The sequence below is a fragment of the Siphateles boraxobius genome, unplaced genomic scaffold (assembly GCF_051911475.1).
Source record: "Siphateles boraxobius isolate OS27281-9 unplaced genomic scaffold, OSU_SipBor_1 53, whole genome shotgun sequence".
Lineage (NCBI taxonomy): Eukaryota > Metazoa > Chordata > Actinopteri > Cypriniformes > Leuciscidae > Siphateles > Siphateles boraxobius.
The window spans coordinates 8,865,037-8,878,034 of record NW_027509175.1 but is presented as its reverse complement, the minus strand read 5'-3'; the positions used below and the strand labels follow the sequence as shown (position 1 = coordinate 8,878,034).

The 12,998-nt window shown below is 41.4% G+C and overlaps 1 protein-coding gene and 1 long non-coding RNA gene across 2 annotated transcripts; both read right to left on the bottom strand.

Moving 5' to 3' along the window:
* Window positions 1-2,250: 2,250 nt before the first annotated feature.
* On the bottom strand, window positions 2,251-4,901 carry LOC143714036 (G2/M phase-specific E3 ubiquitin-protein ligase-like). Its single transcript, XM_077204941.1, has 6 exons — window positions 4,876-4,901; window positions 4,446-4,624; window positions 3,630-3,802; window positions 3,314-3,528; window positions 2,791-2,882; window positions 2,251-2,518 (listed from the first exon to the last, which is right to left on the bottom strand). Exons 2-6 carry the CDS (start codon window positions 4,608-4,610, stop codon window positions 2,444-2,446), a joined length of 720 nt encoding a protein of 239 aa, XP_077061056.1. The 5' UTR covers window positions 4,611-4,624; window positions 4,876-4,901; the 3' UTR covers window positions 2,251-2,443.
* Window positions 4,902-9,200: 4,299 nt separating this feature from the next.
* Window positions 9,201-11,486, bottom strand: LOC143714226 (uncharacterized). The gene is made up of 3 exons (XR_013195427.1): window positions 11,079-11,486; window positions 10,347-10,421; window positions 9,201-10,269 (listed from the first exon to the last, which is right to left on the bottom strand). It is a non-coding gene; the product is annotated as an uncharacterized LOC143714226 (long non-coding RNA).
* Window positions 11,487-12,998: the final 1,512 nt, after the last annotated feature.

Sequence of the window (12,998 nt, the reverse complement as noted above, 5' to 3'; positions counted from 1 at the left end):
ATGTCCATGCCTTCAGAATCGATTTCATATAAGCCAAGTCCTTTTATTGTCCATTTGGCATTGCAAATAACAAAATAAACAAAATAAAGGATTAAATCAAACTTCTGATTCAAACATACTGTTAAGCAGGAGCATAATCCAACTGTCCATATGGCACAGCATGACATGACACGACATGGCTCGACACAGCACGGTCAAAAAGTTTGTTGACCTTCCATAAGCGCACCTGTTACTCATTACCACCGCGCTTAAATGCACTCAAAATACTAGTGCGCCCTCTAGTGTCACAAAAAAAATACATTTCAGCATAATGGCTCCAACATATACCTCTGATTATTTAATTATTGCGTCAGGCCTAATCTGAGTAGGCCTATGCGAGTCGTGACAGCCAGTCTGAGTTTTTTGGACAGCCGGATGGGGCACGACATTTGACGGAGGCGACCGCCTCGTAATTCTCGATGCAGGAAAAATCCAAATAAATAATGTAATTTAAAGTCCACAAATTATCTATTTCTAAAGTATTTATTAATGGCTATCCATCGTTTAACATAAAGATTTTGACGTCATTAATAACGGTTAAGGCCTAACGTTATAGCTACACTTGAAATACCCGATGACTATGAGCAAAATAAAACAAATATTCAACAAAACAAGTGCAATCTACTTTAATAGTATACAAGTGTATATCAACGGCGATAAAACTGAATGAAAACTTATTTTTAGGATTACTCACCAATGCTGTGGAAATTGAGTATCAGCAATGCGGTCTTCATACAGCAATACAAGATGGCAGCTGAAAAGAAAATTCTCGAACCAAATTCGATGACGTCATGGTGTCACGTGGTTTGGTCGTGGACGTAAAATTGTAATTTGATTTAAAGCAAAAGTTTAAATTACACCGAAAAAATTTAGTTTTACTTCAAGACAAATAAACTCAATTACATTAGACCTATGACAAGGCAGAAAGGTGAATTTATTGAGTCAGTTCAAGTATAAAAAGTTATTTAACATAATGACAAGCCATATGCACTTTTTTCAGTGTGGTTTATCGAGAGAACATGTTCACTTGATCGATTGAAAACCGAAACTTAAAGGATGCCGTCCGTCGCGCTGAACGCGCTGTTCTTCTGATGAATAAAGTGTCGTATAAACGAGTGTCACGTCGTTCTATAATTCTCCTTTCACTCAGTATCTGTGAAGTGAAGCAGGACAACGGCTCACCAGTCCTTGTTTCAGATTCTCATCCCCAGACGACTGATTTTGGGCATTTTTACTGCGTGATCAATACAAACAGCACGGCATAACGGTTCATCATAGTCTCCAAATTATGACCAGAATTTGATATTAAGTCTGCTGTTTAAAATAAATAAAGAACCAATGTAGGAAAATGGTTATTACGCGACAACAGCGGGAAATTTTGTATATTTGTGCAGTGTGCGAATGTCAAAAAACCTATTCCCAATTTGAATCTTTTGACTTATAAACGTGCACATCACCCCCCGATCATGCATCATATCACGATGTTAAGCATTCATGTAAACTACAATACATTCAGATTAATCAATCACAATGAATTCAGACCGATTGAAACAAAAGTTGTGCATGTAAACATATCCAGTCCCTGCGGAGTTGCCAGTTATGGCGGTATTTCCAGCTCTTAACGCATGTGCTCTTGGATGATTAGATACATGAGGGGCTAATGTAGAAAAAAATATATTAAAGGTCCCCTGACATGAAATTTTCACTTTCTGAGTTTTTTTAACATTAGTATTAGTTCCCCTAGCCTGTATTTGGTCCCCTCGTGTCTAGAAATTTCAGTCGGTGTAAACCGAGTTTTGGCTATCTTTCTCTGTGAGAAAATGAGATCTCAGACGGGCTGATCTTGAATCTCCCCTATATGACGTCATATAGACGGTTTCAACGGCAACAACATAAACAAACGTTACTGCGCATGCGCGCTTTTGTGGCCTAAACTTAACTCCCGGTAGAATCGATAACAACAGAGTTCATCTGTAGCAGAGCCGGTCTTTCTACACAAGCAAATTACATTAGCTAGCAAGTATGTCTAGTCAGTATTATATGGGACTACCAATAGAAGAAAAGAGCCGTTACTTGGACAAACTTAAATGTGATAACGTTACACTACCAGACCCGTTCAACAAAATTTTGAGGCAAAATTTTTTTTCTACAGACCTGTCTGATTTACCGGAGGTCAGTCAGGTAAATATAACATTAAAACATAAACGTATTTAAAACAATGTCTACATTACTCCAAAAGTGGGGGATTGCAAAATGCCACTTTCCATACTTTCCCTGAATAATTCATAGCTCTGATGGATTGGCAGCCTCAAGACAATGCAGCAGGTATTTGCTTCGGGGAAAATTCTAATGGCCTCATTCTCTTGAGGGTGTAGGAACTCTAATTTTGGTTCCACTGGGAACCCTAACCTTGGAATAGAAGTGGATCCTGACACGAATCCAAGAATCTTCTCCAAGGTGAGTGGGTATGCAGTTCCCTCTAGTAAAAATGAACAAGGAAAAAGTCAATGACCATTCTGCAGATATAGAATGGCCATGAAATAGTTGTCAAAGCTACTGGCCCTCATGTTGTTCCAAACCCATATATTACTATTATTATTTTATTTATTTTTTTACATTTGAGAGTGGTCATGCTAAAATGCCGGTCAAGATAAAAAAAGGACAAAAAGCTTTATAAAAGTAGCCCAAGAACAGACCAAAATTTCAATTGTTAGTCAATAACAAACATGTCCTTCACCACAGCTCTAGTACCTTATTTGTACTTTCATTCATATTTGCCACACTGTAAGTTACACGATGTGAACTGTCGACCTTCCTAATATTTAAAAGAGTACCATGAACATCTAAAAAACAAATTCCACACACAAGGTTAAGTTTTATAGATATATAATGATGATGACGACATTAACATCTTTGGGTAAAATAAAAAAAATATTTTAATAATATATTAGGGTAGAACAGATTACTATAGATAGAAAAGATTTAGACAGAACGGATTATGATAGACAGGCAGATGATAGATGAGAAAGACAGATGACAAAGACGACAGAGAGGTGACGAAATAAATGTGTGACAGATACGACAGATGAGAAAGACAGATAAATATATAAAAGCTAGCTAAGTGATTATATATATATATATATATATATATATATATATATATATATATATATATATATATATATATAGATGAGAAAGATAGATATTATATGATATATAGTTAGATGAATAGACAGACAGATAGATCCAATATAACTACAGTATGATGTCATACCTTCCACTTCTATGAGCCAGTCCCTCCAAAAACAGATTGTTCTACTCTCCAGTACTCTCCTGTTGCTGCCAACTGGAGAAAGCTCTGCTTTGAACAAAGCAGATATGTCTCTGGCCAAAAGGGGCTTCTCCTCATTCATAAATAGCTCTTTGAAGAGCTCAGGGTGCTTTTGCATCAAAGGCAAAAGCCCAAGACACTTCAGGCCCTCTTTAAATCTAGATTTAAAAAAAAAAAATATGCATACAATATGACACATTATCAAACTAACACTGTTAATTTAAATCAGGTGAAAATATCTGTCCATTCTTATACTCACTGATCCAAGGAATCCCTCAGCCTATTATCAAGGAAGAACTTTGTGGCCGATTCCACCAAGTCGTCTCTCTCCTCTAAGGTTTGGATGTGCCTTAGAGACCCAAGCATCGCCAACTGGTCAGAAGCCTCCATTATAGCACACTGGGCATCATTCACATTATGTGCTGACTGGATCTAAATTGAGAAGGAATTTAACACAAAATTAGCATTCAATTTCAGAAAGAAACAAAATATTGTTAAATATTTTATGCACACAGGTTTTTTTAAGGGGATAGTTCACCCAAAAATGGAAATTATCCCATGATTTATAGTAAATAGTATATTTATAACTTTATGAACTAGCTTCCGGCAAAGTGGCCATACACATACTACGTAAGACGAGTTACGGTAGAAGCACTACGGTAGGAGGCACTTTGACCCAATATACCAGAGGTTCTCCCACACTGCCATCCGCTGCACGGCTTAACCGAAAATCCCGCCGGAAGCAAGTTATTTTAGTTCATAAAGTTTTAAATATGGATATTTTTTCTAACAGAAATATCACTTTAGAAAGTCTTTATTAACCCCCTGGAGTCATGTGGAATACTTTTATGTTTGATGGATGTGCTTTTTTTGGGCTTTAAAATACAGTGCCCATTCCCTAACATTACAAGCTTGGAAGAGCCAAGATAGTAATGCACACCTAGGATGGCTTGAGGGTGAGTTAATCATGGTATAATTTTGCAATTCCTGCATTCAAAGATATTACAACTGTCACCTAATTACCAGTACTATAACAACGCAACATCTAGCCTAAATTAAAATGTTTAATACATACCTTGATCATCTTTTCTCTGAAGTCATAGTCTACAATCTGTTGTATGTCTGGTACTGGGGGCTGAAGGTTGCACACCTGACAGAGCAGTCTTTGTGAAAAAAAATGTGGCTCCACACCACCATGTACCAGGCACACAGCTATCATCTGTCCAACTAGTTTGTACATTCCATTGTACAATGCTGTAATGCAAATGGAAAAAGCATTATTATGTCTATAAACGGTGCTTAGAAAGTGTGTGCTGCTAATGGGGTGTAAACTGGTTTTGACTAACATGGGCACTAGGTGTTAACTTAAAGATGTTTTGTTTAAAGCCCTAATGACTTTAAGTGTAAAAATGTGCAGAATTACAGGAAAATGATCAATGAGGTAAACACTTTTTCCACAATGTTTAATGTAAAACACAAAAAATAAACATTAGACATTAGGTTACCTTTGGAATTGCAAGCAAGAGTTTTATTCCAGTTTTCTCCATCAAATACTTCGCATGAGTGAATTTCCCTCATCAGCAAAGTTAAATATTCTCGAGTAGGACCACCCTCATCAGCCGCCCCCTCACCAATTCCATCAGCGTCTCTAAACACAACGTCCAATTTCGACTCAGGGTTAAATCGTTGACGTCGAAAAGCTCTAATACCACTTTCTAGGATGTTGCATCTTGTGGTATTGATTTGGTTGGAAGCAGGTGCAAATGTAAAATCCACTTTGCTTAGCATTGTAGTTAATAACACTTTGATGCCAACACTGAAAACAAGAAATAATACAAATTGTTACTTCATCTTTTGTTGTAACTATAAATACATTTAACAACAACATCAAATCACTTACTCATCTTCATCTTCGTCCGAGATATATATATCTGCAACTGGATCGAGTGAAGAGAAGGCTGCTGGAGCTGCTGGAGAGAAGGCCACTGGAGCTGATGGAGAGAAGGCCACTGGAGCTGCTGGAGAGGAGGCCACTGGAGCTGATGGAGAGAAGGCCACTGGAGCTGATGGAGAGGAGGCCACTGGAGCTGATGGAGAGGAGGCCACTGGAGCTGCTGGAGAGAAGGCCACTGGAGCTGCTGGAGAGGAGGCCACAGGAGCTGCTGGATAGAAGGCCACTGGAGCTGCTGGAGAGGAGGCCACAGGAGCTGCTGGAGAGAAGGCCACTGGAGCTGCTGGAGAGGAGGCCACAGGAGCTGCTGGAGAGAAGGCCACTGGAGCTGCTGGAGAGGAGGCCACAGGAGCTGATGGAGAGAAGGCCACAGGAGCTGCTGGAGAGAAGGCCACTGGAGCTGATGGAGAGGAGGCCACTGGAGCTGATGGAGAGAAGGCCACTGGAGCTGATGGAGAGAAGGCCACTGGAGCTGATGGAGAGAAGGCCACTGGAGCTGATGGAGAGAAGGCCACTGGAGCTGATGGAGAGGAGGCCACTGGAGCTGATGGAGAGAAGGCCACTGGAGCTGATGGAGAGAAGGCCACTGGAGCTGATGGAGAGGAGGCCACAGGAGCTGATGGAGAGAAGGTCACTGGAACTGATGGAGAGAAGGCCACTGGAGCTGATGGAGAGGAGGCCACTGGAGCTGATGGAGAGGAGGCCACTGGAGCTGATGGAGAGAAGGCCACTGGAGCTGATGGAGAGGAGGCCACTGGTGCAGAAGTACTCTGTAAAATTGAACAACTGTAACTGCTTTCATTTAAATTAACTATAATTTATACATAAAACAATGTAAGCAGTAAAATAATGAGATGCTACCTACATATCAAATGAAAATGAAAACTGTAATGAAACAGATCAAATACTGGAAACACAATCTCTATACAAAGGAGAATTGCAGACACAATTTTAATTTTATTTGAAATTATTGTTGTTGTTGTTGTTGTTATGTTAGATTACCTTTTCCTGTATATAAAGTGCTGATCTTCCAAGTTGCCCACTTGCACTTATTGCTGCTGGGGTTTTTAACTCCAGACTCAAACAAGAAACCTGCCTCTGAGCATCAACCCTGTACAACTCAAACTCCCTTCCTTGAAGCTGTGGGAATGCACTCCGTAGAGTTTCTGCAAACTGACTCTCACTTTGCTCTCTCTGCACTACAAGCCTCTGACTGGCAATGGCATCTATTGGGCAACAGTGTGCAATGCTGTCATCAATTTAATATAACCAAACTCTGCTTTTTATGTTGCTCACAGAATTGTCATGTTAATTTTAAACAGTATGTTAGCAGATGACTTACCTCTCAATGATGTTAAGCGTTGAACTCCTGTTCTGAGAAGTGTAACTCTAAATGTACATGTCACATTTCTCCTCCGTGCCCTCCTGGGACGAGCTGGACCGTGCAACGAGTGTTGTTTGCGAAACATCTCAAACCTTTCAGAAAACATTTACACATTAGGCTATACTACAAATTTGAGTGTGCTATTAAGTAATACCCTGAGATTAGGGTGACCACCATCAAACATACCAAATGTGGGACGATTATAAGTTTGTGTGGGACAATGTGGGACATGTTACAACACTAAAACATAACCTGAAACTGTTAGCCTATATAATGTTTATCTAACTTAATAAAAACATTTGTATTCTGCCTTTCAGCTGATAAAAATTATTTGTTCTTTAGTCCCTTCCAGAAAACACCATTACATCACAATGTAACATAATATGTATTTATTTTACATGACATTTTAATTCAACATCACTGAGCCCAAAGGCAGCAGACATCATGCAGATCACTATTTTTGAAACAGTTCTGACCAAGTCCAACTAAAATCCAACAAAATAAATAATGAACAAATAAAATATAAACCAACATGAATTTAGATAATTGACAGTCTTATATATTAAGAATATATTAAACCAAAAAGTTCATATTTTTTTAGAAAGGATGTGAATTAAAACAATCACAGCAGGCAAAAGTTGATAAATTCTGTTAAATTTAAAATTTGATTTACCGAATTATCCATTTGTTTTCTGACAGAAACAAATGGAACGAATCACCGCTCCACATTTTGATTGACAGCCGTCATAACCTACTAGTGACGTGTTTACTCCTGTGCTTTCAACCATTGGATAGGATTTTAAAAACGGCTGTTGTATTTGCACTTCTAACGAAGCGCTGGTAAATATAGGTGAAAAACTATGCCGCTGTAGAAAAGGCCCCAAAGTTATGTCAGTGTTGATATTATTTAGTGTAGTTGACCATATTAGGCTTTATGTTTCACGTTTACTTCCGTTTATTCAGTGCTTGTAACGGTAGCCGTAGCGCGCGCTGGTTTGTATACTATCTGACGTCACACAGTTAGTATGCAGTACGATAGAGATAGTCAGTCAGTCGGTCGGTCGGATTGTAGATGTGAGCTGCACCTTTCTTCAGAGTGTGCGTAAATGAGAAGAGTAAGTACATCTGTGATATTGTATTATTTGTGAAACTAGTTATTTCTGTTATTTGATGTGGATAAGAGGTAGGAGTTTAAGGAGTCGCTATGCGACCGTGGTGCTAATTATATCCACGTTCGTTCATTTCACGCTCGAGCTTCGACTCGTCTGATTTAGTACGTCGAGTTAACGATATGTAATATCGTGTTTAGATGTGTTCATACTTTCATATTTGTTGTTAGGATTGATCAGTACTTTGTGGTTGAGTAAATTAAGAAGTAAGTGGTGGTAAATATTGTTATTTGGATCGCTATCGAGGTTTCTCTGTCAAGGCTTTGCTAGCTCGAATGGAATAGCAGTTCCGCATCACAATCCGTACAGCGGCGCTTCCGTAACATGAATCCGTACAGTGACCTTTTGAATCAAATGTACAATGAATCACTTCCAGGTCAAATAAAGTTATATATACCTTTGGAAACTGTGTTTTTTCATATTTGATCTTCTTCACTCATTGTCGAAGTCCACGCCCTTTGAAGACGACATTTCAGCGGTAAGTACAAGGACACCCGAGTGACGTTTAAAAATGGCGGTGGGCGGGGATCTCGCGTAGACTCCGGTGAAGGAGGGAAGAGAGTCAGCGAATGAAATGAATGAAGTTTTGGTCATGTGGTCTATAGTATTGAAGTTAAACGTAATGGTTATTGGTGTTGAACATTTTTAACCTAAAATGTGTGTTATAAGGTTAATAAAACCCTATTTTAAACAGCGGTTTAAAAACTATGTTCACGAGGTCTTGGAAACGACCTGAGGTGACTGAACGCGCCATTTTTCGTAATGAACAATATTTTGCAGATCAGCGATATAAGGACGTTAAAGTCAACCAAAGAGTCAAATCTGAAGTAAATTGTGTCATAATGAAATCTAACTACTATAAGACACCCTGCACGATGAGGTAGGGTGTCCATAAACAAAGTTAAAGCTAGCAGCTTAAGCAGAAGAAACTGCACTTTGACGGGCGCTAGAAACAGCTTTTGCTAAACGCTTTTTTACCGCCCATAGCAGTAATTAATGTAAGTCCCCCAGGACAAATGTAAACATCTTGTTTTTTCAACCCAGTGATCTCAAATATCTAGCTAATGAATACATGAATGAACAGTGTTATACCCATTTTATTAAGTTTATATACATAGTTATAATGTAAACCACCCCAGGAAAAATTTAAACATTTTGCTTCAACCCAGTGATCTCAAATAACTAGCTAATGAATAAATACATAATTAATTAATAAATAAATAACTAGCTAATGAATAAATGAATGAACAGTGTTATACCCATTTTATTAAGTTTATATACATAGTTATAGTGATCTCAAAGAACTAATGAACAGGCGAATGAATGAACCATATATTCTTTATTTTTTAAAATCAAACAAAACAGAAAACTCAAGTCTTTTGTGTGCGTTTTCAGAAAATGCCAAAACAAAACAAAACGTATAAAAAATGGTCCGAAGAGGACATGAAGGCGGCCCTGGAGGAACTGGAGGCAGGGCAGAGCCTGAGAACGGTGGGGGTCCGCTACGGCATCCCCCACAACACTCTTCAGGACCATCGGCGAGGCCGCTACGCCTACCAGCCCCACCCCAGCCGTGCCCTCCTCCCGGTGGAAGAGGCATCTTTAGTTGCTTATATCATTTGGATGGGCAGGCACGGCTTCCCCGTGACAAGGGCCGTAGCGACGTTGATGGCCACTGCTATTGTCAAGGCCTCAGGACGCCAGACAATGGTGAACTTTGAACATGGGCTGAGCCGTATGTGGTGGTGCCGTTTCCGGGAACGCCACCCGGAGCTGTCGGCCAGGACCCCCGACCCCCTGGACCGGCAGAGGGTTTTCGGTGTGACGGTGCCTCGTGTGGAGGCACTCTTCAACATATTGGAGCCCATGTTTGCCGGGAAGAGCTGGCATGATCGTCCTCACCTGGTGTTCAATTGTGATGAAACAGGCTTTGGGGATAAACAAAAAAGCAGGAAGGAGAAGGTGTATGCACAGAGGGGACAAAAACATGTGTATCGCCAAACTGTGGTCACAAGGGAGCACATCAGCGTCCACTGCTGTGCTAGCGCGGCAGGTGTGAGCATCCCCCCCATGATTATATATGGCCAATGCTTGCCCAGTAACAGTTATGCGCTAGATGGCCCCCCCAACGCCCTGTATGCCATCAGTGAGAAGGGCTACATGGATGGGCCCCTGTTCGTGAGGTGGATCGAACATTTTCTGAAGCATGCTCCGGCAGAGCGTCCACTACTGCTAACTTGCGACCAACACGAGACCCATATGTCCAAGGACGTGGTGGACCTCTGTCGGGGCAATGGTGTGGAGGTGGTGTGCCTGCCAAGCCACACTACCCATGCCCTTCAGCCCCTCGATGTGTCCCTCTTCGGGCCACTGAAAGAGGCCTTCACCAAGCTGGCTACAAATATGGGACTGGTTAGAGGAGACCTTGTCCTGGGGAAAAAGCATTTTTCTTCAATATTAAAATTTGCTTACCCAAAGGCGGCCACCGTGGAGAACATAAAGAAGGGGTTCCGGCTGACAGGTTTGTTCCCCCTGAACAGGCACGCACTGGAGGACAGTGATCAGGTACAAACAAAATAACAAAAAATAGACACTGCATAGGCTAAATACAATAGAAACAATGCAAACAATAATAAGATAATATATCTTTATATTATAAAAATAGGCCCAGATATACTAATATCTTTATCTCCTCTAATTTACATTTCAGATGATGATCATCCCTCCAGTGGCAGTCCACCCAGCCCCTCCTGCCACCACCATCACCACGGCCCAGATCCACGCAGCCCCTCCTGCCACCACCATCACCACGGCCCAGATCCACCCAGCCCCTTCTGCCACCACCATCGCCACGGCCCAGATCCACACAGCCCCTCCTGCCACCACCATCGCCACGGCCCAGATCCACCCAGCCCCTCCTGCCACCACCATCACTACGGCCCAGATCCACCCAGCCCCTCCTGCCACCACCATCACCACGGCCCAGATCCACCCAACCCCTCCTGCCACCACCATCGCCACGGCCCAGATCCACACAGCCCCTCCTGCCACCAGCATCGCCAGGGCCCAGATCCACCCAGCCCCTCCTGCCACCACCATCACCACGGCCCAGATCCACCCAGCCCCTCCTGCCACCACCATCGCCACGGCTCCTCCCGACAGCATATCAGTGCCAGTTGTTGCTGGCTGTGTAGAGTGCCCCACCTGCCATCGGCCACCAAATCCTTTGATCGCGGCTGGAATTATCCCGGCGGGGCTCGCCCACATCCTGGTCCCGCCACGCTTTGACCAATCGGCCCGGAGGAGGCGGCGGCAGCAGGTTCCTGCTGGAGCACGCTGCATTACCAGTGACGAGTTTGCATCTCACCAAGCTGAGAAGGAGAGGGAAGAGAGGGAGAAGCAGGAGGCGAAGAGAAGGAGGATGGAGGAAGTCAAGGAAAGGAAAGCATTGATGGAGGAAGAGAAGAAGAGGAAGCAGAGAGAGAAGGAGCAGAGAGAGAGGGAGAAGGCGCAGAGAGAGAGGGTGAAGGAGCAGAGAGAGAGACAGAAGCAGAGGGAGAGGGAACAAGAGAGAGAAAGAATACGGAGAGAGAGGGAGCAGGAGTGGCTCCAAAATGATATCTGTGCAGCTTGCAAGCAGCCAAGCCCCCCAGGAACTGCAACAGAGACAGTGGAGTGGGTGCAATGTGAAAATTGCACCCTCTGGTACCACACTGAGTGTGTCACTAATGTGGTACCAGAGGAGGCATGGCTGTGCAGGGAGTGTGACATGAGTCGCAATCCACAAATATGCTTATAAATAGTTTTGGTATTATTATTGTATATATTATTATTGATATATTATTGTATATATTAGGGATGCACCGATACCGATACCAGTATCGGTATCGGGCCCGATACCAAGCTCATGTACTTGTACTCGTACTCGTAAAAATACCCCGATACCAAAGACCGATACCTCACTTATATCCTTAGCTTATATTTCTTAATTCTTATGAACACTCTTCCTGCAGTTATAGTGTTGCTAGATTTAATAGTACACTCTAATATTTCACTTTACACTTTCGGCTGTGATTACATTGTTACTCAGTGTTATGTTAAACATTTGTTCTGTGATTTCTTTGGCACTTTATGACAAATTTGTTTGTCTTGTTGTCTGATTTCTTTAGCACTTTGACAACTTTGTGACACCCAGGTAAAAATTACATTCATTATGTCCTTGGTTTTGCCCTTTGGAGGTTATTGGACACTGTGAAATTTGGGCTTTGAAAATTTGTGATAAGCACAATAAGAATGATTTATTTTTTTAAGTTTATTTAAGTTGTTGAAAATAAAGATGCTGATATGTTCATTAGTCTCATTGTGTTGTTCTTAGAAAATTGCCACATAAAACGAGAACCCCCCCCAGTACAACAGGCATCGGTATCGGTATCGGCGAGTACCAGGAAAAAAATATCGGTACTCGTACTCGACCCTTAAAAAGTGGTATCGGTGCATCCCTAGTATATATCAATTACATGTTCTATTTTATATTGCTATATTTACTGCATTCTTTGTTTATTTGTTTTAATAAATATGTCTATGTTCCTAAAACATTTATCAAAAGTGCATCAGTGTTTTCTTGTAGCACACAGTTTCCTAAAACCTAAAGCCATGTTTGATACAGTGACCGTTATTGACCTCAGTGATTAAAAAAAAAGTAGCATACTGAAACTAAATGATGATCTAAATGAAGGACTTTTGGTGGAGGATACAAGCTTTCATAATACACACAGCCTATCAAATAATGAACAGCAGAAGCTAAGAAGCTTATCAAATAAAACATTAGCAGCTAGCTGCTACCTACACACCGTTGAAAACACGTGAAGTTTATACTGAAACTAAATACACATCCAAATCGGTTATTTCGGCCTGACAACAGATAATATACATAGCATATAAAGTAACAAACAGCAAAAGTTAAGGTAATTCACATAAATTTATATATAAACGATACCTTCACGTCGTCGAAATCATGATGGCCCGTTGTACGGTTTCATGTTACGCTCCCAACAATGACTGTACGGAATCTTGTGACGCGTAACATAGTTCCCCACCCAGCGCCGCCTCAGCAAATCGCCATTT

Bases quoted from the DNA above. Each gene is read 5' to 3' on its own strand.
- LOC143714036 (XM_077204941.1), bottom strand. From the start codon at position 4,610: ATGTACAAACTAGTTGGACAGATGATAGCTGTGTGCCTGGTACATGGT. The intron at 3,803-4,445 runs GTATGTATTAAA...TTCTCAATTTAG, and splicing joins TCAGAGAAAAGATGATCAAG to ATCCAGTCAGCACATAATGT. The intron at 2,519-2,790 runs GTACTAGAGCTG...CATTTTTACTAG, and splicing joins TGAATGAAAGTACAAATAAG to AGGGAACTGCATACCCACTC.